The sequence below is a fragment of the Rhineura floridana genome, chromosome 3 (assembly GCF_030035675.1).
Source record: "Rhineura floridana isolate rRhiFlo1 chromosome 3, rRhiFlo1.hap2, whole genome shotgun sequence".
Classification (NCBI taxonomy): Eukaryota; Metazoa; Chordata; class Lepidosauria; order Squamata; family Rhineuridae; genus Rhineura; species Rhineura floridana.
The window spans coordinates 38,594,715-38,617,780 of record NC_084482.1 but is presented as its reverse complement, the minus strand read 5'-3'; the positions used below and the strand labels follow the sequence as shown (position 1 = coordinate 38,617,780).

The window sequence follows — 23,066 nt, the reverse complement described above, 5'->3', positions numbered from 1 at the left end:
GGTTGAATCCAGTGGTATGTGGGTGGAACGGACTTTGGCTCACACAGTGGGATTTCCCTTTCTTCTCATTTCCCTTTTGTAGCCTCAAAATCTGTTTTAGAGGGCATGGGGACCCTCCAGAGCAAATTAGGGGACAGTGTGGGAGGGGATTGCAGGGGAGAGGAGAGGAAAGCACTGTGGTAACATTGGATTCCACCTCATACAGAAACTGACCAAAAAAAACGTTGAGGTATTCTGAAAAACTGTATTGTGCATTCCTTTTGAATTAAACAGAATTGATTTTTTTTAAAAAAAATCAAATGTGGTTTTAGAACTGCAAGCTTATGTGAGTATTCATGTATGCATATATGCACACACCTCAACTACAAGATCAAGCAATGACATGAATGTGTGCAACCACCACCACAAATCAGAAGCCACAAAGCTTTCCGTGTTGCCAAATATCTCCTCAATGTTTTTCTATGGTAGCCATTCACATGCTCAAATAAAAGTCAAGTAATAAGACACTGAATGCTGTACAAGATACAGTTTGTGAACCAGTTGCTCTCCCTTGTCCAAAGGCTTCAAGAAAAGCTCTACTACCTTAAAGCTTTGCTGAGCGAAAGGCTACTTGCATAAACATTTATATTATGGCAAGTTTACTTGTTCAAAACTTGCTGCAACTGCACTGAAATTGGAAAGCATGCTTTCCAGAAAACAGGGTATTGTAATGCTGTTCTCAAGAAAGCCAATACATGCATTTTTGGCAAGGCAGACTCACACTCAAGTACAATTAAAGAGCAGCCAGAGTTGCCAGGAAAATAATGTGATGCTCAGTTTGACTGGACTCGAAAGTGAGCACATTATTGCATTTCTACAATAATGCCAGAAATCATTTTAAGAAAACTTTGTTATAAGTAAAGAAGCATATAGCTTAATAATAATTTGTAGAACACACCTACTGCCCTTCCATGTCATGATCTTAAAAAGCAGACCGTCTTCAGCTGACTGGACTCTGCATCTCTGTTTCTACTGGCTAAGGATCAGCACAAGATTATTTTAGCTATATTTACATTTTATCTTAAAGTATACAGAATAGGGTATAATATGCATTTAAATATCTTTGTTTAGATAAAGTGCAGCACACAATATCCAGTAAAGAAAAAGCAGAATCTCAGTTCCCTTAATCTTTGCTGCAATTTTCATTAGAAATGAAAAAAACATTTAAAAATGTGCTCCTGGCATTGTGGGAGTTGAGGGAACGAGTGTACTGCAAGTCATGAATATTATCCAAACGTCATATCAAAATATATACCTGCTTATTGCAACATAACTAGTTTTGGCTTTTCTACAGTACAACTTGATGAGCTATGGAAATCTGGTATAACTAAATCCATGACAGGACATGAAAGTGAGCATGCATACAGCAGGCCATTAATATCTACAATAATGCCAGGACTCATGTTAAGAAAACTTTGTGTCCTACAGAAAGACAAGTATTATATTCAGAAGACAAAAAAATTAAACAAATAATGTATTAAAAGAGTAAGATTTGGGTTTCCCTAGTGCAAGAGTGGGGAACCTGTGGCCCTCCAGACCTTGTTGGACTCCCACTTCCATCAGCCACAGCCAGCATAGCCAAAGAATTGAGACTGTGAGAGTTATAGTCCTGCAATATATGGAGGTCCACAGGTACCACAAGCCTGCTGTAGTGTATAATATTGCTCCTACTTCAGTGGATGCACTGATTTTTTTAAAAAATGCAAGCAGCTGACATACTTGATTAAATAAAGAATTCGATCTAATTTTAGGCTTCCGATTTGAGACTAGACTATCAGCATTGAAGCTCAATTGATGGTAATGGAGAACTTGAAGATTTCAATTTAACAGGCTAGTCCTCCAAGTTGCTACCTTCAGAAACTCCAACAACCAGCAAGCAGCAAGGGTCCTGACATTAGCATGTGCCCCAGCACTCTCTTATAGCACCTTACACAGCATCCAAAGCTCTCAAGATAAACATACCACTGCATCCTAAACCTAGATGGCTGGCAATGTGTGGCCATCTAGGTGTTGCTGGACTACTACTCCCATACTGGCTGGGCTGATGGGAGTTGGGGGTTACCATGCCTGACTTTAAGCTTAGCTTATTCTCACCTAGTTAGGCAGCATTGCAGCCTGGGATCCCAATGAAGAGAATTGGATGGGAAAAAGCACGCACTACAAAATATAAGGCTTACAGTTGTTCCTCGATTGCTGTTTGCTCTCACACCACCCCAAAAATCAACTTTTTCAGAGTCTTGCCTGATTTTTAAAAGTTGTTTGCAATGCAGAGTGGAGACCCAACTGCAGCACAGGAATGAAGAGAGACCCAATGCATGTGGCTACAATGTGGGTCTCTATGCTTGGTCCTAGGAGTTATTTCCCCAAGGTCACAGGCCAGCAACAAAACAGCTCATGAGACAGAATACTAACTGCACTGTTTTAATCCAACACAGCACAATAGTAATCTTTAAACATGGCTCTTGATTTAAATCTTCCAGGAAGATATCATTCACCCCATGCCTAAAATACCAAGCCATACCCTTTTATACTGTAAACACACACAACAAAATCTAGAAATTTAAAGGAAACACAAACAAATTTTAAAAACTGCAACACAGAGAGTACTTGTGAAATCTTAATGCAAAGCTACTCCATTCTGGACACAAAAGAACTACACGCCTGTTTTAGAAAATAAGACATTTCTGAAGTGGTCTAATAGTAGCATTGCAACAATATCTAACCTTTATGCATGTATGTATGCAACTGAGTACACATTTTAAAAAAACAGTAAGAAAAAATTGCAGGAGCAGAGCAGAAAGGAGATGTCAAGCATCAAAGACAAATATCCAGAAATGGTCATCCTCGAATCCCATTCATGATCTCATAACCAGAGCAAGAGTACTTTAAGGAATACTCCAATCTTTTCAGTCCATGAACGAGAACAATCTTACACATAAGAATACAATCAGAAGGCAAAACTACCCTAGATTAGTCCCTCAAATTAAATTTCAGAGATCTTTCCCAATGAATGGCAACACCCTGAACGTATTATTGCACAGAGCAATCCTAAGCACATTTACTCTCTGGCAAATGTGCTGAGGATTGTAACCAAAGTCATCTTTCTTTGTAGTTCTGCTCACCTTCCCAATATTTTCACAAAGCAGCAGAAAAAAGCAACACATTAAAATGGTACACTAATCAGAAAAACCCTTGTATTATGGGAAAGTTGCATTATACAGCAGTTTAACTTACACTGTGCCCATTTACCTTGTACAGCTTCAAGAGAATACATTCTTTCCCCTTAATATTTTGTGATCATGGTGAAACACAACATTCTTTGCATATGATTAGAGATGTGAAGGGTTGGAAAAAAATTGGAGAGGGGAGGAGAAACAAAAAAAAACCTTTTTCACCCAGGCTGTTTTTACCCCAGGCTTTCATATCTCTACATATGCTTGTGGAACTTCTTTAAAATTCACTTCAATACCAAATCTTCATGACAGCTGATAAAGACGGTGGGATATTAATAACAGATTACCTCTTTCAAACTTTATAAAATCCACATTTGATTCAGCATGAGTCAGTAATGTCTCAGGCAGAGTCACAGACTAGGCTAAGGCTAAATAAAAAATGAAAGACTAGCTATACGAATATTTCCCGGAGTGAGGCAGCTGACCTGGAAAGGACTGACAAAAGATGCTTGGCAGCAAAAATGTGAAGACAAAAGATGAGTTGGAATACATAAATAGATGCAACCCCCATCACCACCTTCAAAACTCAAAATCTAAACACTAGTCTTTTCCCAGTGGGTAGAATTGAGTACAAAGTGTCACTCCACTTCCCCAGCCATCTAGGAATATAGGAAGCTGGCTTACATCTAGTTCAGTATTGTCTACACTGACTAGCAGCAGCTCTCCTATTATTGTTTATTAAATTTATATCCCACCCTGTCTCCCAGAAGGAGCCCATGGCCACAGGAGACTCTCCTGGCCCTACCTGGAGATGCAAGGACTGGATCCAGGACCTTCTACATGCAAAGCTGATATGCTACAGCCCTTCCATCTCAAAGAAGAGTTAACCAACATTAAAAACTTAGAAAATTAGTTCAGAAAATTAATGCAGAAGGCCTACTCCAAAAGGTAGATATTTTGTCTCCCTCTCCTTTCTTATACTCCTAGTGTTCCAGTCACCCACTTTTTGCCTTGCTTCCTCAGCTGGCGTTCTCCTATCCATTTGCCAACTTTATTCCTGCAATTCCTTCAGCCAGTTTCGTCTCTGCCCCCCTCAGTTCTACAAAACTTTTCTTATCCATTCTTAGCCTTCCTCCTTGCTTCTCCCTGACCCCTTTCCATTTCCTAAACACTGCAATTCTCCAATCTGCTGGTCCTTTCATCACCCGTCCACAACACCCACTTGCCCCAGCCATCCACTCTCTCAGCTTCCTATTCTTTTCTTTTTTAAAAAAAAAAAAAAGGCAACCACGTGCACCCTAACCACCATAACATTTCCTCTCCTTCACTCCCTTTCTTGCACCTCCTCCATATCCTCATCTTTCCCCTTCCCAGCCCTTCGCCCTCACCTTCACCCTCTTACCTGGACGCGAGGAGGGAATTGCCCTCCGTCCTTCCCCTCCTCCCCCTCTAATCTTGACCTTCCTTTCTCCCTCACTCACGTTCTCCCACCAGCAGGATCCTCACGTCCTTCTTCATCGCCCTGCTCCTTCTCCCACTGGGCCTCGCAATCCGAGCCCCGCTCACATCAGGGCACGGGGGGGGGAGGAAAGGAAGTGGAGGAGGGAGGGGGAAGCCGCGGCCTGCTCAAGCTGTCTCTCCGCTGCGCTCCCGCCACCCCGCCTCCAACAGTCGGCTAGCTCCACCGCCCCGTTTGCAACCTTCCCCTCCGCGACCCACAGAGAAGGGAGAGAGATAAGGCTAGAGTGACAGACGAGGCCGAACTTCCGGTGCTGCATCAAAAGCCGCCATTGGCGGCGGCCGTGATTCTTAACCAGGACGTCGCTCTATCCTTGTGTCTTTTTATGGTGAAAGTCCTATATGCCCGCCAGTGGCGGCCTCAATCTATATTAAAGCGGAAATCGCTTCATTTTCGTGACGGAAGTGCAAATAAATGTAGCGCGGGAAGCTGTAGTCAAAGGGTGACAGACTCAAAACAGACTATAGTTGAACTTCCGATTGTGAATTGAACTCGTGGTGTAACCAGTGCACTGAAATAGCATAGAGGACCATTTAGATTGGGGGGGAGGGATAGAACGGCTCCCCTTGTCCACAGCTGCGCCTCCGTCTGCAATATACTTCTTATAGAGAAGGCAAAAACTAAAGAGTGGCTCACACATCTTTCTGGGATCTCCATTTTACAGTGTTAGAAGAACAAAGCATAGCAAGCTTACACGCTAGCACAGGGTGTCCAAGGCACGCTTGCATTCCCTCGACGGCGCGGAGAGGAAGAAATGGGAGGCGACCACTTCACTGGATTTGGTTATTGAGTATTCTGGACTACATTTCCCACCCCACACCCACTGTTTTCTGGCTCGTTGTGCATTCCTCAGTACTGTGAAAAAGGACGGAAGCAAGGCCATCCTATGGGCAACTAAAATAACAAAGAGAAACTGAAATAAATGTTATCTTCTTGAGCTTGAGGGAAGCCTGCTTGAGGGAAGCTTAGCAGAAAGATCCCATTGTTTAAAGAAAGCATTAGAAAGTAGCCTGAGTTTTTCTGAGTGTCAGCCACACACACACACGAGATCACCTCATACCCAGACCCCTCCTTTTCACATTGATTTGTAAGAGGGAAAGTGTACTTAAGAGTGGGACTGGAGACCTAGGAGGGTGGCGATGGCGATCTGAGCTCCCATCTGTGTAACTACTACGCTCTCAAGGAACACGGTGCAGGACTGCAGGCCACAGAAGAGGAAGGGAGTCTGTGTCTTGGTGCAAACCTTGAGACAAGGAGATTCATTCCTGCTTTTTAGTCAGAGCTCCTTCACATTAAAAAAGTAAAGGTAAAGGTATCCCCGCACTTATAGTGCGAGTCGTTTCCGACTCTTAGGGTGATGTCTTGCGACGTTTACTAGGCAGACCGTCTATATGGGGTGGGATTGCCAGTTCCTTCCCCGGCCTTTCTTTGCCCCCCGGCGTATGCCGGGTACTCATTTTACCAACCACGGATGGATGGAAGGCTGAGTGGACCTCAATCCCTTTTGCTCCCACAAGATGCAGTAATGGCCACCAGCTTGGATGGCTTTAAAAGAAGATTAGACAAATTCATGGAGGACAGGGCTACTAGCCATGATGGCTGTGCTCTGCCACCCTAGTCAGAGGCAGCATGCTTCTGAAAACCAGTTGCCGGAAGCCTCGGGAGGGGAGAGTGTTCTTGCACTCGGGTCCTGCTTGTGGGCTTCCCCCAGGCACCTGGTTGGCCACTGTGAGAACAGGATGCTGGACTAAATGGGCCACTGGCCTGATCCAGCAGGCTCTTATGTTCTTATGTTCTTTTACCGGAGATTCGACTTCCTCCTTCCGTTGGAATCAAACTCCAGCCGTGAGCAGAGCTTCGGCTGCATTACCGCCGCTTACCACTCTGCGCCATGGAGGATCTTGCTTCACATTACTTCAGCTGTATTCCATTGCCCACTCCTGGGCCTAGGATAGGTAATCTCTGATACCTGTCATTCCTTATAGCAATAGGGATCTTTTATTTCTTTAGTTTATAGTTATGAATGGGTTAGGGTATTAATGATTAATGCTGCCACGCACCCAGTAATTTTGTAATGCTATTCTTCTCTTTTCTCTCAATAAATGAAAGCTTTGCTTTAGTCTGGTTTGTGTTGGAAGTGGGGCAAGAGCAACTCCTGTTTTGTTCTTTTGTTTAAGCTCCAGAAGGAAGATAGAGCTAGGGTCCTCCAGATGGATAGGCTTTGTTTACCTTTTACCTGTGATGCTCTGACTGACTTCCTTCTGTTGCTAGACTGTGACGCCTTTAGGGAAGTTTACCTGCCCCTCCTCCTTCTGCCCTTTCCATTCCTTTGTCCTCCGGCTGAACAGGAGAGAGGAGACTCCCTTTGTCTCTGCTCTCTGTCCGAGCATGGGGCTGACTCCTACACCTGGGAGTTATGCCTCCAACTTAGCTAGTTAGTTAGAACTAGGTTTGCCTTTTCTATCTACAATGTATTTCTATAAATAAAGTAGCTTTTTCTTATTTTACTAAGTCTCCAGTCTCAGTGATGCTTATGCAGGGTAAAAGCCTGCTTTCTTAGGCAAACACATGCACACGCTGGCACACTCGCATTTCAACATCTGCTGTTACTCTCTGCTGCTGTGGTGCTGCTTTTAAACGAAATTAAGCAACACAACTACACACAGCGCAACAATTTGGACCTGCATTTTTGGGGGGTTATACACACACTATTTAGGCACTACTAGCAGAAACCAGTAATGATTTGAAATGAATGCTGATGAAAGTTAAACAGGAAAGCACAAGAGCAGGACTACAGCTGAACATCAAGAAGACTAAAGTAATGACAACAGAAGATTTATGTAACTTTAAAGTTGACAATGAGGACATTGAACTTGTCAAGGATTATCAACACATTGGCACAGTCATTAACCAAAATGGAGACAATAGTCAAGAAATCAGAAGAAGGCTAGGACTGGGGAGGGCAGCTATGAGAGAACTAGAAAAGGTTCTCAAATGAAAAAATGTATCATGGAACACTAAAGTCAGGAACATTCAGACCATGGTATTCCTGATCTCTATGTATGGATGTGAAAGTTGAACAGTGAAAAAAGTGGATAAGAGAAAACTCATTTGAAATGTGGTGTTTTGGCTCCTGCCAAAAGAGCCCCCCTTCCCCCAGTTTCCCTTCTCCCTCAAACATGCCTTGAGCCACCCCTGGCATCCTCTCTCCCCTCTGGAACTCCCCACACTCCCTGGAGAAGGACTGTGGCTGAGTGGGCAGAGCACCTGCTTCGCATGTAGAAGGTCCCAGGTTCATCTCTGGGTGGGGCTTGGGAAGGCTCCCTGCCTGAAACACAGGAGAGCTGCTGCCAGTCAGTGTAGGCAGTACAGAGATAGATGTACCCAATGGTTTGACTTGGTGGCAGGCAGCTCCCTATGCCCCCCCTTCATTGACTGCACCTCATACACTGAGGCTCAGGTACTTGGCCCATCCTTTTGCCTTAAGATGCTGCTGGTGATGTGCACACACCATGCACTAATTAATGCATGGCATATCTATAATTATTATAGGTTTCTAGACTCTGTGGAATAACTGCCCTGGTGTGCTTTCCAGTGCTAGACTAGAAGAGATGTGTTCCATACTTGGGTTTAGGCCTTTAGTGCTTGGAGCACTCCAGGACAACACATTTTAAAATAAGAAGCATGTGTGGGAGAGTGAATAAACCTAGAAAATGTAAAAAGTGGAGGGGTTTTTAAATGAGACTAAGTAATGCTTCCAGCATAAGGAAAATATATTTCAGAAGTTCTGTAATTAATCTATAATATATCATTTATAAAATGTAAAATTTTAAAGGAGAGCTTTAGATTTTAACATCACAGGATTTAGAAAAATGTTATTGACTTAAGCAGAGGGTAATGGGAATGTACAACGTGGTGTGTATAGTGGAAGAACTATTTCTCCTAAGGATTATCACAGTTACCTAAGATAATTCCTGCAGTACTTTGATCTTCATCAAATCTGAACTTCCAGAGCTTGGAAGATTACTTTAAAAAAGTAATAAGTTACAGTTACATGGACCAAAAAAGTAGTAATTACCGTTACAATTACAATTGCTCTAAAAGTAGCTGATTACTTTACTTTTCCTCCAAAGTAATTGCTACAATTACATATCAGTTACTTTGAAAAAAATGCCTACAAGGTGCTGGCCTTGGCTGCTGCACATCTAAGTAGCCTAAAACAACATTAAAAATAAACACACACATACAGAGGTAGTAGAATAATTATTTTTATTCATAAGATAGCAATGGTGGTCTCTCCGCTGGTAAGGGAGGTGGGGAGGGAGGCAGAGACCACTAATCAGATATTTGCACGTCAAATCAAGTGCAACCCCCCACTCAGCCAGCCAGCATAATCTCTCTCACTTAACTAACTCCCAGACCCTGCCCTGCCACCAACTAAGGGACACTCACTCAAGCAAACATTTTCGCCTGAGATGCAAAAAAGTTAAAACACTGCAAATGCAGCACAGTAGCCAGAGAGGGTGGTGGAGGCCACTTTGTGTGCCAAGTGCAAACACAGTATTCTCTCTCTCTCTCTCTCTCTCTCTCTCTCACACACACACACACACACACACACTGTCATCTTTCACCTCCACAGTTCTTTATCTCCATTCTTCTGCTGCCACCTTCTCCTCCTTTATCCATGTTCTTGACCTCCGGATCCTTTTCCCTTCCACTCCATTCTTCACCACCACTATCTGTTTTTTACAATAATTGTTTTCACCACTCCACCCCGTCTCACTCTCCGTCTCCTCCCCATCCACAGAGCATGAGGAAAGAGTGACACTGCACAGAAACCCAGTTTGAGGCACATGATTTTCATCCACAAATCAGAGGAGCAGAAGACTTCCCCTGCTCTCCCCCCCCCTCAAGGAATGCCCAAAAGTAATTCTGGAAACATTACAATTACTCCACAAAAGTAGTAAAATTACTTCTAGCTCTACTACAATCAAAATGTAAAGGAATTACCCACTCATTACTCAAAAAAGTAATGAATTACAAGCAATTCGATACTTGTAACTAGTTACTTCCCAGCTCTGTGAACTTCTAGGTATTTGTGCAAGAGATTGGATTTATTATCTGGATAGACCATATTTCATGCTCCTGTATTCCTCTAAGATGCAATGAGTGATTTAAATAATTCATTAATTTATATTATTTGGTGGAGCTAGTGTTAATGTTCATTTATTATTATTATTATTATTATTATTATTATTATTATTATTATTATTATTATTATTATTATTATTATTATATCCCACCCTTCCTCCCAGCAGGAGCCCAGGGCGGCAAGTAAACAGGACAGATCTGTCCTTGAGAGAACCTCTCTCTCTCTCTCTCTCTCTCCATACACCCCTCCCAATATCCCTAGGTGTCCATCTCTTGAAGTTTGCAAAGAATTTACTGGGTTCTTGCACAGAAGTCGAGAGAAGGTGTTTTGGACAGGAAATGCATTTTTTTTGTTTGAATGGTATGCTCCAAGCAACTGTGGTTGATACTTAATGTATCATGCTTTATGATGTCTCTAGGGCCCACCCCATGACATCACTAGGGCCCACCCTGTGACATCACTAGGGCCCGCCCCATGGCATCACTAGGCCCCGCCCCATGACATCACTAGGGCCCGCCCCGTGACACCACTAGGGCCCGCCCCATGACATCTCAGGTTTTGGGATGCTTCCGACCTGGCAACCCTACCTGAGCCACTCACTTTGGGGGTGATCTTTAGCTGGCCTTTGACACCCAGGGGACATGAGCGGGGATTTGAACGCAGACTCTGGACTCCCAGCCAGGCTCTCCTCCTCACTGTGCTATACCAGCTATGCCCCGTTGCATAGATAGCGCTAAAATATAATTCCCAGGAATTCACAGAAATATGGCTGTCCATGTTAACGGTTTTTTTCGGGCAGCCCCTCAAGACTACTCTCCAAAAAGGTGCAGAATCATTTGCTCTTGTCGCTTTGATTAAGCTTCGCCATGTCTCCCTTGTGGCCTGCTTCTTTTTTACTTTAATTAAAGCCTTATATCTCCTCTTTAGCTGAAACCATTCAGGAGGTAATGCTGGCAGATTTTGATCCCTATATAATTGGTATTTTTCATTTAGGGATTTTTTCATGTCAATGCATTCATGATTGAACCAGTGTTTCGATTTACTAAAATTTAGTCTTGCCGGAATTTTAGCTTTCAAACAATTTTGTAGGGAAGATCTTGAAACAAGGTTAGCACTGCTCTCGGGAAATCTGCTGTAAACATAGCTTCCAAGTACAACAACTCTGTTAAAATGTGCTCTGTCTTATTTGACTACTTGACCCGTGTAGCTCTTATCTCTGCCTTAGAGTTTGGCAACAATTCATAATCTGCATAAATTTTTAGAGATCCCAGTTTCAGGGATAAAACCATGGGTAAGTGCTCGCTGTCAATACACTTGCCCACCTTGCAATAAGACACTAAATTTAATAAATCACGAAACAATGAAGTAATCAATTGTAGAGGCTCCCAACCCTGAAAGAAATGTGAATTCACCATTACTATCACCTTCTACATTCCCATTTAGAATTACTAGATCCAGTCTATTAACCATTTGCATTAGACAAAGGCCAGCATAGTTACAGCCCTTGTCTTTGGACTGTCTAATAGTAGAAAACAGGCCTGGGAGAATTGTCTCCAGGATTTCCAAAAGATGGGATTTATGTTCGTGCTGAGTAATAACCCATTAGGTTTGGGATAGTTGTTTTAAAACTAACTTTTGACAATTCAGCACTGTATTCCCATTTTTGCCAGTTTTGGTCTGCTTTTGAAGTAGATTTCTTGTCAACAAAATATGTGTCCATTGATCTTATATATCAGTCTTCCACCCCTGGGCCTGAGATTGTATTGGTATAGTGTGCTGTGTGGAGGAGCCAAACTTAGTTTCAAAAAGGAACTTATCGTTGACCTTCACAAGATCCTTACTCTTAACTTTCTCCCTGATATTTTGCCCAGCTTTCTGTTTAGGACTTTTCCTGGTGTTTTGTTCAACTTTTTGCTTAGGGCTTTTCTCTAATAGTTTAAAAAGTTTTTCAAAATCCATTTTCTTATAGTGTGTATTTTTAATAATTTTGTTCTTGTTAAAATTATTTACCCCCTTCTTTGAAATACTGGGTCTTTTCATGATCGTCATTCTACAAGCTTTCAAGATTTACCAGTCTCCTCTGGGCACCTCCTAGTTTAGTAGCGATCAACGTCGCTAGACCCCCTTTAGGGCGGCCACCTGCAACGCTGGGAACTGCGGCCAGTGGATAGGCCACAAAACCCCCAAGAGCCAAATCCTCAACAAGCCAAGTCTCCTGAAGCAATATAATGTCCTGTGTTCTGACATATTCTAGAAAGAGCGGATCTGAGCATTTATTTTCCATCCCGCAATGTTCCAGGAGAGCATCGTCAAGGGGGCTTGATGCAGCAAGGGTCACTTAAACATAGAAAGCTGTTCCCGGGCCACTGCCTTGTTACAAAGGCTTGGCTCTTGTCGGCCCGTATGGCATTTGGGTCGATAGAGAACACAGTTTGCCTATTTGTTTGAAACTTGGAGTTACACGTATTGCACAAATCCTTTTTCAAGCTTTCCCCTCCACTCTTCATTCTTTTGAGTGTTTACACCAGAGTTGTTAAGAGACTGCTGCTCACAGATAAAAAGGATTTTATATGTTCAATCTCTTTCATCAGCAAATAAATCCAACCCTCAATTGGTAAACAATCACCTTGTGGTGACTCACTTTGAGTTGAGGGATCATTTTGATTTATCTTTTCCTCTAAGGCCAGCTCCTGGAATAGCTTAAGCATTAGATCATTTAATTGGTCATTTAACTGATCATTCTTTGCAAATGACTAAATTAACCCTATGGGTGTCTTATGCTCAGCAAACGCCAGCTCTGCTGCTAAATTTGCGCAGGTTAAGTGTTCACTGTTATATTGAGTAACTCCTTTACAGTCTAGAGTCCACTCTGAGATGGAACTTGGGGCATGCGAGGGCACATGATCAAGCTCTTTTATAACTTCTCTCTTTGTAAAAAATTGAGTGATTTTTTTTAGGTTTGTTTAAAGGGACGTACCCTTCAAGGGGAATGATGCCCTGTAGCCTTTTCTGTTGAACACCATATCTTTTAATGCAAATTCCGACACTAGCTTCCCAAGGTCCGACACTCGCTTCCCAAGTTTGAGCTATGTAAACTGTTTTCAGCAGTATAAATGCATCCACCCCAATTTACACTATTCACTGCTCACTGTTGCTTGCAGCTGGAAGGGCACCTTAATCTCTTCTTTCTCTTTTCTTCTTCTGCTCAAATAATTATATTTACAAAAATATATAACAGACTTCCTTTTCTCCTGTTAAGCTAGCAGAGCTAGCAGAGCTCATTCATACTCTCCTAATCAACCTCTTATCAGCAAGTGTAATAAAATGTGGAAATCTGTGGAGCTCCGACCAAACACTCCTGCTCAGGTGCCATTTTCTACCAATAATAGGAAAAAGCTGAGAAAGGGAAAATGGCACCTGAAAACAACCATGCCTGGGATCTATATCTAGACTGAGCCTGTATCTTTAGGAGGCCGGGCCTCGCAACCAAGAGGTCTTCTGTATCTTTAAAAGTTGTGCAGGGGGAAGGGAGAATTCCACCTTGTGGTTTTTCTCATTACAGTGTTGCAAGAACACCTGCACTTGGCTGACTTTCTCTTCTCCTAAAGATACAGGATCAGTCTCAGGCCAGGAACCTGGCAACCCTAATCTAAAGAGAAGTGCTTTCTTAAGTCTACCTATGACATCTATTACAGTTCAACAAAAATGGGTGTTCTTGTTAATATTTTATTCACTTAGAATAACTGGTTTGCTATAATTAGTTAAATACTTCTAGACTAGATTCTCTGTAGAAACATTAGCAACACAGGAAATAAGCAAAGTAAGAAGAACACGAACAAACATACAAAAATATAATTCTCCGTCTTTGGAGATGGCAGGTGTTGCCACCACTCACCATATGCTCAGAGGCACGTTACCAAATTCTTCCAAGCTACACAGGAAGTGATTTGGACTGTGAAAGACCAACCCAAATTGTGTTTGCATTTTGATAAATTTGTAGGGCAGTACAATATCTCAGAGAAGCAGGGGCATCACTAGGGGGGTGCGGCAGGTGTGGGCCGCACCGGGTGACACCACCAGACGGGGGTGACACCCAGAGCCACCCCCCCTGGCACCTCCTAGGCACCGCTGAGAGTCTTAGCGTGGCGCGCCTGCTGCCTTCCTGTTACGAGGTGGAAGCGGCGGCAGACAACAAGGCGGCGGTGCACTCCTGGGCCCTGTCGTTCGGCCGCACACGTGCGCCCGTGGCCGCACACTCGCTCGGGGTCAGAAGGCGCTGCGGGCCGCACCAGGTGACACCAACCCTAGTGACGCCACTGCAGAGAGGTCATCAGGTCTCTTACTCCCCTGGTGCATTCACTATAGCTGCCCCATTCCCCTGCTTTTTAAAGTTTGATAGAAATATCTGTGGGCTATAGATATGTTCTTAAACTGCAAGGTTTTTTGCCTATTAGTGAATTTCTTTGCTTTTTAATCCGGGAGGTAAGAAATGGGATCCTAAATTTGCTAAGAATTGATCGATCATTTGCATGCTTATTGAGTTCAGCAGGATTTACTCCCCTGCAATCATGCTTAGGATAGGTGAAACTGACCACAGGGGATGGGGAGGGGTAGAGCAGGAGGAGGAGGGAGAGAAGAAAGGGCAGAGGGGAGGAGGGGGATGGGAGCAGGCAGGAGGGGGAAGGGAGGAGGAGAGGTTTCATCATTCACATGTTGATTGAGTTCAGTGGGATTTACTCCCGTGCAATCATGCTTAGGATAGGTAAAACTGACCATGGGGAGGAGGAAGGAGAGGGGGAGGAGGGGGAAGGGGAAGAAGGGGATTGGAAGGGAATGGGTAGGGAGGGGCAAAGGAAGGGGGAAGGAAGGGGCAAGAGGGATAGGGAGGAGAAGGGAGGGTGGATTTGATCATTTGCATACTTTTGTAGTTCAGCGGGATTTATTTCTGTGCAATCATGTTTGAAAATGGAAATGGACTGCCTTCATGGTTTTCATGGTAAACGGTATTCAGAGGTAGTTTACCTTTGCCTTCCTCTGAGGCTGAGAGGCAGTGACTGGCCCAAGGTCACCCAGTGAGCTTCATGGTGGTGTGGGGATTCGAACCCTGGTCTCCCAGGTCATAGTCCAACACCAACCCGGGGGAGGGGGAGGGGGAAGGAAGAAGATTGGGTGGGTGGGCACTGGGCAGAGGGGAAGCCCCTTTCCTTTCCAAAAGGAAAACATTGTGAACAGTATCATTGCTTTTCAGCATTTCCCCCACTTTTTTATTCTACAGCACGCACATGTTGCCTCCCACCCAAATTTAAACCAAAGCTGCCCCTGGCCACATCCACACCAGGCCTTTACTTCACTTTGGACAGTCATGGCTTCTCTCAAAGAATCCTGGGAAGTGTAGTTAGTGAAGGGTGCTGAGAGTTGCTAGGAGACACCCTGTTCCCCTCACAGACCTTCAATCAGAGTGGCTGACTGTTAAACCAGTCTGGCCACTGAAGCTGTCAATGGAATAGGAGTCTCCTGTCAGCACCCTTCACAAACTACACTTCCCAATATCTCTGAGGGAAGCTATGACGGCATCACATGAAATCAAAGTCTGGTGTGGGTGTGACCTCATAATTAGCCAAGCCAAGCAGCTGTGACTTTGGCTTTTAGAACACTGACAGTTGGTTCTTACCGAGCATGCCTGACACTATCATTGGGTTCAAGCCATAATTTATTAAATTAATTAAAAATCGCCCAGGCATTTTTTAAACTTTTAAACTGCAGAAGGTGAAGGTCAGAGTATGGGGCAAGGTCAGTAATAGGATTAGAGGTACTCCATGAACATGGTTGGTTTTTAATGAATTTCAACAGATTATGAGAACTCTGACAGAAAAAAGTCTAAAAGGGCTCTCAGGTTTTTTTCTCTCTTTTTAGACTGAACTCTGAATTCTCTCTGACTGTTTTGTGTATTACCATGAAAATTGACAGGGTTGTTAAGCAAGCGTTTCTGAGTTCAGGACTATAAGTTTTGCAAGGTTTTGTTTTGAAATCAGCTTATGGGAAGGATCAGAATGGCATGGGGGTATTTTCAATTTAACATTGCGGAATGTGAAAAATCCCCGCTCGCTATGGTATAAGCCACTCTTGTGGCTGTATAATGATCAAAGTGATAAGAATTCCAATATTTTAGCCTATAAACACAAAAGGAAAATAACCAAAAAAAGGATTACAAATATACAAGGACCCACAGGAGGGTAGTTATACACAACAGAACAAATAGGAGAAAAGTTTCAAGCATTCTTTACTGATTTATACGAAACAAGATCAATTGATAGAACCTCTATCATTGCCTATTTGGGTGATGCAAATTTTAAAAAATTAGACATAGATCAACAACACTACCTGATAGAGCAAATTTCAGATGACACTGATAAAGCTTTCAAAAACATGAAACCAGCCAAGGCACCAGGTTTAGATGGATTCACATCACAATTTTATAAAGTCTTCAAAGAACAACTAAAACCCAAACTAAAAACTTTAATTCCATATTGACAGGCGGACCTATACCACACACCTGGAAGGAATCATGTTTAGCAATTCTCTTAAAACCAGGAAAGGATCCAATACAAGTAGATTCACACCGACCTAGAGAGCCAGTGTGACGTAGTGGTTAAAGTATTGGACTACAGGGTTCGAATCCCCACACAGCCGTGAAGCTCACTGGATGACCTTGGGCCAGTCACTGCCTCTCAGCCTCAGAGGAAGGCAATGGTAAACCACCTCTGAATACCACTTACCATGAAAACCCTATTCATAGGGTCACCATAAGTAGGAATTGAAGGCAGTCCATTTCATTTTTCATGGCCCTTATAAATCAAGATGCAAAAAGTTTTAGCAATATATTGGCAAACAGGCTAGCTTTAATCTTACCTGCTGTTATAGATAAAGATCAAGTTGGCTTCATTAGGGGCTGACCCAATTAGACGATTAATAAACATAATTTACTATGTCAGACGGACAAAAAAGCCTGTCTCTATAGTTTCACTCGACTGTAGCAAGGTGTTTGACAAATTAAGCTGGGATTTCCTATATGCTTTATTAGAAAAAATGTCATTCCCAAAGGAATTCATCATGGTTTTAAAATACCTATATAAAGGCAGCCAAGCCTCTATTTGACTAAATGGCTGGGACACAGCTAAATTCAACATTGAGAGAGGCACAAGGAAGGGATGCTCTTTGCTTTTTGCCCTCTATATGGAGCCTATGGCAAATAAAATTCACCAGAATAAATTCGTACAGGGTATAAAATCCACAGATTCAATACATAAAATACATCTCTTTGCAGATGATGTTGCTGTATACCCTGTACCAGTTTGATATTTCCAGCAAGCAAGTAGAGGGTAGAGGCCTATAGCAAGATATGGTAGCCTTATGTTAAGCATAGATTTAATATGTATTTGCTAGTGAACCTGGAAGCTTGTATTCCCCTTTCAGGCCCCTGCATTTCATAAGCACCTGAAAGCCTAAGATAGTCAAGGGCATGATGACCTGCCCAGTACCTTGTTAGAGAGGCATCAAAGGAGCCCAATTAGGCATATATGCAAGAATATGTTATCAGTAAGGTGTTGCATAGATGATTTAAGTCTAGGTTATACTCCCAAGGACGATGGTTAATGAGCAGGTGCTTGTTAGTATAGCCAAGTGGACGAGTCAACGGACGGTCAATGATGGGAGTTGCTTGTTAGCAGAGATATATGGCCAACATATAGCTTGCCAAAGAAGTGCCAGGGAGTTTCCATATAGTTTTCTAGCAATTAGTTTGCTTTTGAAGATGTTCTGTAAAAAGGTCAGAATAGCCAATTATAGGTAACAGGTGCCATGATGCAATGTATTGATGCTTTAAAGTCATTATTTGGGTATGTAATCTTGCCAATAACTGTATGTAATCATGCCAATACCACGTGCTAGTTTCAATACTATAAAAGTGTTGCGTGTGCCCAATGGGGTGTTCAGTCTGACACGAGCTACTGCAGAGCTGTGTGGCTGTTCCACTTTTATTGGGCTACTTGGCTGTATGCTTGTAAGTTACTCAATAAATTTTAACTCTTTGTAAGCAAATCTCTTGTCTGCATCTCATCTCTGGTAATCCAAAACAACCTGGAGGTACACAGTTGCTTTAATGTTAGAAAACCCATTGTCTTTTTTACCAGCAGCGCTTAAAGAAATCACAGATTATGATGGTGTATCAGGAATGGAAATTAACTACAAAAGATCTGAGATGCTGAATATTAATGTATCACCGCCTGATCAATTACATTTACACAAATTATCTAAAATTACATTATGTCCTAAACACATAAAGTACCTTGGTGTACTTATTATAAAAAACTGGAAAATGATGAAGAAAATGAATTTTGATGTCTAGACATGAAACTAGACGTGAAAAAATGGAACAACCTTCAGTTTTCTTGGTTGGGCAGGATAGCCGCTGTAAAAATGTCAGTATTACGACGTTTCAATTTTCTATTCCAGGTCCTTCCAATTCGAATTGACATAAAGATATTGAAAAAATGGAAAAAATTAATAATTTCATCCATCAAAACAAGACAGCAAGACTTAGGAATAATGTTTTATATAAATCAACAAAATTGGGAGGACTTGGGATATTAAATTTGACATGATGCCATGACGCAGCCCATATAAGTTGCACACTTTTAATGACGAAACATTCACAGCAATGTACGTGGATCTCGCTGGGGCTTGACTCTTTCAATAGAAACAGGCAGCAGCTCTTCCCTTTCTGATGCACCACCCTGTAGTTTTAAAAATTATTTTAAATCTTTTTGCATTCACAAACTTTCAGGTCTGGACTGCTTGGATTAAATGTCTGGCTCCAGCCATCTCTTCTCTTGTACCTTTTTGCCATCATCCCATATTTTATAACAAAACTAGGGAACAACAATTTAATGGTTGGAAACAAAAAGATCTATATACAGTTAGGGACTTATATATAGGCATGGCTTCACTGACAGGTACTCAACTAAAAGAAAAACTAGGAACCTTACAGACAGACTGGCTGACAATTCATCAAGTAATACACTTCACATCTAATCCTATAGTGAGGTCTCAGGCCATCAGACCACTCAAACTAATAGAACAGCTACTTTTAAACACTACATACACATCCAAAAAATTACTATCACGTATCTATAAAATTCTCTGTGATGTAATGATGGGCAATCTGGACTCTTTAAAATCACTATAGGAATCAGATTTGAACTGTACAACTGAACCAGCTGAATGGCACAAACTTTGGGGGAAACAGCCATTAAAGTCTGTATCGGCAAAAATTAAAGAAAATAGCATAAAGATACAACATAGATGGCATTACACACCTCTCAGATGTCATCAAATAATCCAAATCAAACCCATTATGCTGGAGAGGTTGCCAGCAACTGGGATCTTATTTTCGCATGTGGTGGACCTGTGAGAAGGTTCAATGATTCTGGAGCTTAATAACAGATGAAGTAAGTCTTATTGCAGGTCATGTGGTTCCTTGTGATCCCAGGCTAACATTACTGAACTTGTTTACTGAAGATTTAAAGGATTTATTGTTTAAAGAATTATTCACCCTTTTTATGGTAACTGCCAGACAAGTCTTAACTCAAAATTGGAAGACAACTACTAATCTGACACTGGAGGCTTGGTATGAGAAAATATGGACCATTGCACTTATGGAAAAACTCTCTAAGTACCTTAAGGCTCTAAAAGACACATCAAACGCAGATAATTTTTATTCAATATATTAGAGGCAACCTGTCTAGGACACCTCCATCAACTCATGGCACTCTCTGGAGTAACCTGCTGAGACAATGAACATGACATTAACTAAAGTCTGCAACTGACCACAATACTTACAAGCACAGCTTGTTAAATAACCTCTTTGTGAATGATATATTTATTTATTTATTTATTTATTTATTTTGTTTCATTTTTAAACCGCCCATAGCGAGTAGCTCTTTGGGCGGTGAACAAAACAGGATTAAAATACAATATACAATAAAATCAGTGACGAACAACAGCAAATTAAACAAAAACATTAAATAAAACATATTGACATTAAATCTGAACATTATAATAACATTAAAATGCCTGGGAGTATAGCCAGGTCTTAACCTGGCGCCTAAAAGAAAGTACTGTAGGCGCCAGGTGTATCTCCTCAGGTAGGCTGTTCCATAGTTCGGGGGCCACCACAGAAAAGGCCCTAGATCTAATAACAATCCTCCGGGCATCCTGATGAGTTGGTACCCGGAGGAGGGCCTTGGATACTGAACGAAGTGAGCGGGTAGGTTCATAGCGGGAGAGGCATTCCATAAGGTACTGCGGTCCCACACTGTGTAAGGCTTTATAGGTCAAAACCAGCACCTTGAATCTGGCTCGGAAACAAATAGGCAGCCAGTGCAAACAGGCCAGGACAGGTGTTATATGCGCGGACCAGCGGGTCCCTGTCAACAACCTGGCTGCCGCGTTTTGCACTAGCTGAAGTTTCCGAACGGTCTTCAAGGGCAGCCCTACATAGAGTGCATTACAGTAGTCCAATCTAGAGGTTACCAGAGCGTGAACAACTGAGGCGAGATCGTCACTGTCCAGATAGGGGCGTAGTTGGGCTACTAAACAAAGATGGTAAAACGCATTCCGAGCCACCGAGGCCACTTGAGCCTCAAGTGACAAGGAAGGGTCAAAAAGGACCCCCAGACTACGAACCTGTTCCTTCAAGGGGAGTGTAACCCCATCTAGAACAGGATAAACATCCACCATCTGGGCAGGTAAAGAGCTCACCAACAATGTCTCAGTCTTGTCTGGATTGAGCTTCAGTTTATTAGCTCTCATCCAGTCCATTATCGCGGTCAGGCAACGGTTCAGCACATCAACAGCCTCACCTGAAGAAGGTGAAAAGGAGAAGTAGAGTTGCGTGTCATCAGCGTACTGATGGCAACGCACTCCAAAACTCCTGATGACCGCACCCAGAGGCTGCATGTAGATGTTAAAGAGCATGGGGGACAAGACCGACCCCTGGGGGACTCCACAATGGGGGGTCCAGGGTGTCGAGCAATGTTCCCCAAGCACTACCTTCTGGCGACGATCCGTTAAGTAGGAGCAGAGCCACTGCCAAGCAGTGCTCCCAACTCCATGAGCCTCCCCAGAAGGATACCATGGTCAATGGTATCAAACGCCGCTGAGAGATCAAGGAGAATCAACAGAGTCACACTTCCCCTGTCCCTCTCCCGACAAAGGTCATCATACAGGGCGACCAAGGCTGTTTCAGTGCCAAAACCGGGCCTAAAACCGGATTGAAACGGATCCAGATAATCGGTTTCATCCAAGAGCGCCTGGAGCTGGCCGGCAACCACCCGCTCCAAGACCTTGCCCAAAAAAGGGACATTCGCCACCGGTCTATAGTTGTTCAAAATATCTGGGTCCAAAGAAGGTTTCTTTAGAAGAGGTCTCACTACTGCCTCCTTGAGACTACCAGGGACTACTCCCTCTCTCAAGGAGGCGTTTATCACCTCTTTGGCCCAGCCGGTGGTTACAGCCCTGCTGGCCTTCACCAGCCAAGATGGGCAAGGGTCAAGGGCAGACGTGGTCGCCCGCACCATTCCAAGCGCCTTGTCCACTTCCTCGAGCTGCACCAACTGAAACTCATCCAACAATGAAGGACAAGACCGCGTTCTGGACACTTCAATGGAATCAACTGTCATAACATCAGAGTCTAAGTCCTGACGGATGCAAGCAATCTTGTCCTGGAAGTGCTCTGCAAATTCGTTGCAGCGGGCTTCCGATGTTTCCATAGTGTCATGAATGTAAAAGCCCTCGTACCACCCTAAAGAGCTCTGCTGGGTGGCAAAGGGATGATCTAATGGTGGCAGCAAAATATGGCTTTTTTGCCGCCCTAACCGCTTTTACATACAACTTAGTGGAAGCACTCACCAAAGAATGACTACATCCGTCAGGAGTTCGCCTCCACCTGCACTCTAGCCTCCTTCTCTCTTGCTTCATCACTCTCAGCTCCGGGGTATACCACGGTGCTGTATGAGCTCTGCACCGAAGGGGGCGTGCGGGAGCGATCATGTCAATGGCCCAAGTCATCTCCGCATTCCACATTATACATGGCATGTCTGGTGGGAGGGGAGGAGTAAGGGATTCTTTGGAGTAAGATTGTTTGTATTTACTATTGAAAATGCACAAATAAAACTATTAAACAAACAAATATAATATGGCAAAAAAATACATCAAGAATTTTCTGCCTGTTTTCTGCAGGCCCTTATGCATTCCAATCCTGAAGCTTTTTCTGTACAGCCATACATTTCGTAGCCTGCATCCTGTAAAAATGTAGTCTCTTGGCACACTAAAGTTAAACTATCTTAATAAGTCATTTCCTCTCAGGAGAATTGTAGTCTGGAGACAGAAAGGAGGAAATATTTCACATGTCTAACAGAGAAGCATGCCAACCAAACTACAATTATCAAGTATCCCCAGGAAAGATTGGCATGAAGATAATATATATTTATAGGACAGGGATGCCCTAATGCTTTTTGATATTATTTAAAGTTAAGGAATTATCCGTGACCATCCCATAGATCCAAAAAGCAGGGTAAAGGGGACTTACCACATTGATTTCAAAGTGATATAAAAAAGTTTCCTTACCAGTGAGAGAGTAAAAAGATAAGCGTTTGTTTGGAATGTCAAGGAAAACTCCAACCTCCAGAGGTTTCTCTTCACTAATTTGAGTTTCTTGGTTTCTGTACCATGCTAAGAGCTGTTTATTTGACCATTCTATGCACCAGGACAGCTCAGTTCTCCCTAGTTGGTCATTTCCTCCAATGTCCTCAGTGGCAACACCAATGGCCCATCCAGTACTATCTTTGGTGCTAACTTCCCAATAATGGCGACCTTCTGAGAAACCTTGGGAGCCCATCACCTGACTGATGCAGAATCTCTTAGGAGAATGTTCATAGTCAAAGGGATGAGAAGTCACAATCACTTTCCTTTTATCCTTTGTGATTTCAAGGCGCTTATGGGCTCTCTTGTGATCAAAAGTCACATTGGACGCCCCTAAATTGAACAAAACATGAATTAAACAGAATCAAAGTGTTCCCATTCAAAAATTAAGAGAATATTTGCAACACCCACCCATAGGCCAAAA

At 42.8% G+C, this 23,066-nt stretch overlaps 2 protein-coding genes across 10 annotated transcripts in view; both read right to left on the bottom strand.

The window, feature by feature from the left end:
• Window positions 1–5,083, bottom strand: part of RHOT1 (ras homolog family member T1) — a 64,742-nt gene extending 59,659 nt beyond the window's left edge. Inside the window, exon 1 of one of the 5 annotated variants that reach the window (XM_061615361.1) lies at window positions 4,694–5,083. In XM_061615361.1, coding sequence (XP_061471345.1) covers window positions 4,694–4,730 — 37 coding nt within the window. In that variant the 5' untranslated portion in view covers window positions 4,731–5,083. Of the gene's footprint in view, window positions 1–4,614; window positions 4,637–4,693 lie in introns of those variants that run through there. The other 4 variants (XM_061615364.1, XM_061615363.1, XM_061615365.1 and 1 more) reach the window with 4 other exon arrangements.
• Window positions 5,084–18,359: 13,276 nt separating this feature from the next.
• The window catches only part of RNF135 (ring finger protein 135), a 36,504-nt gene continuing 31,797 nt past the window's right edge, over window positions 18,360–23,066 (bottom strand). For 3 of the 5 annotated variants that reach the window (XM_061615358.1, XM_061615354.1, XM_061615355.1), the window contains one exon: window positions 22,439–22,975. In XM_061615358.1, the coding sequence (XP_061471342.1) occupies window positions 22,446–22,975 (530 nt within the window). In that variant the 3' untranslated portion in view covers window positions 22,439–22,445. Of the gene's footprint in view, window positions 18,398–19,497; window positions 19,727–22,438; window positions 22,976–23,066 lie in introns of those variants that run through there. The other 2 variants (XR_009761238.1, XM_061615357.1) reach the window with 2 other exon arrangements.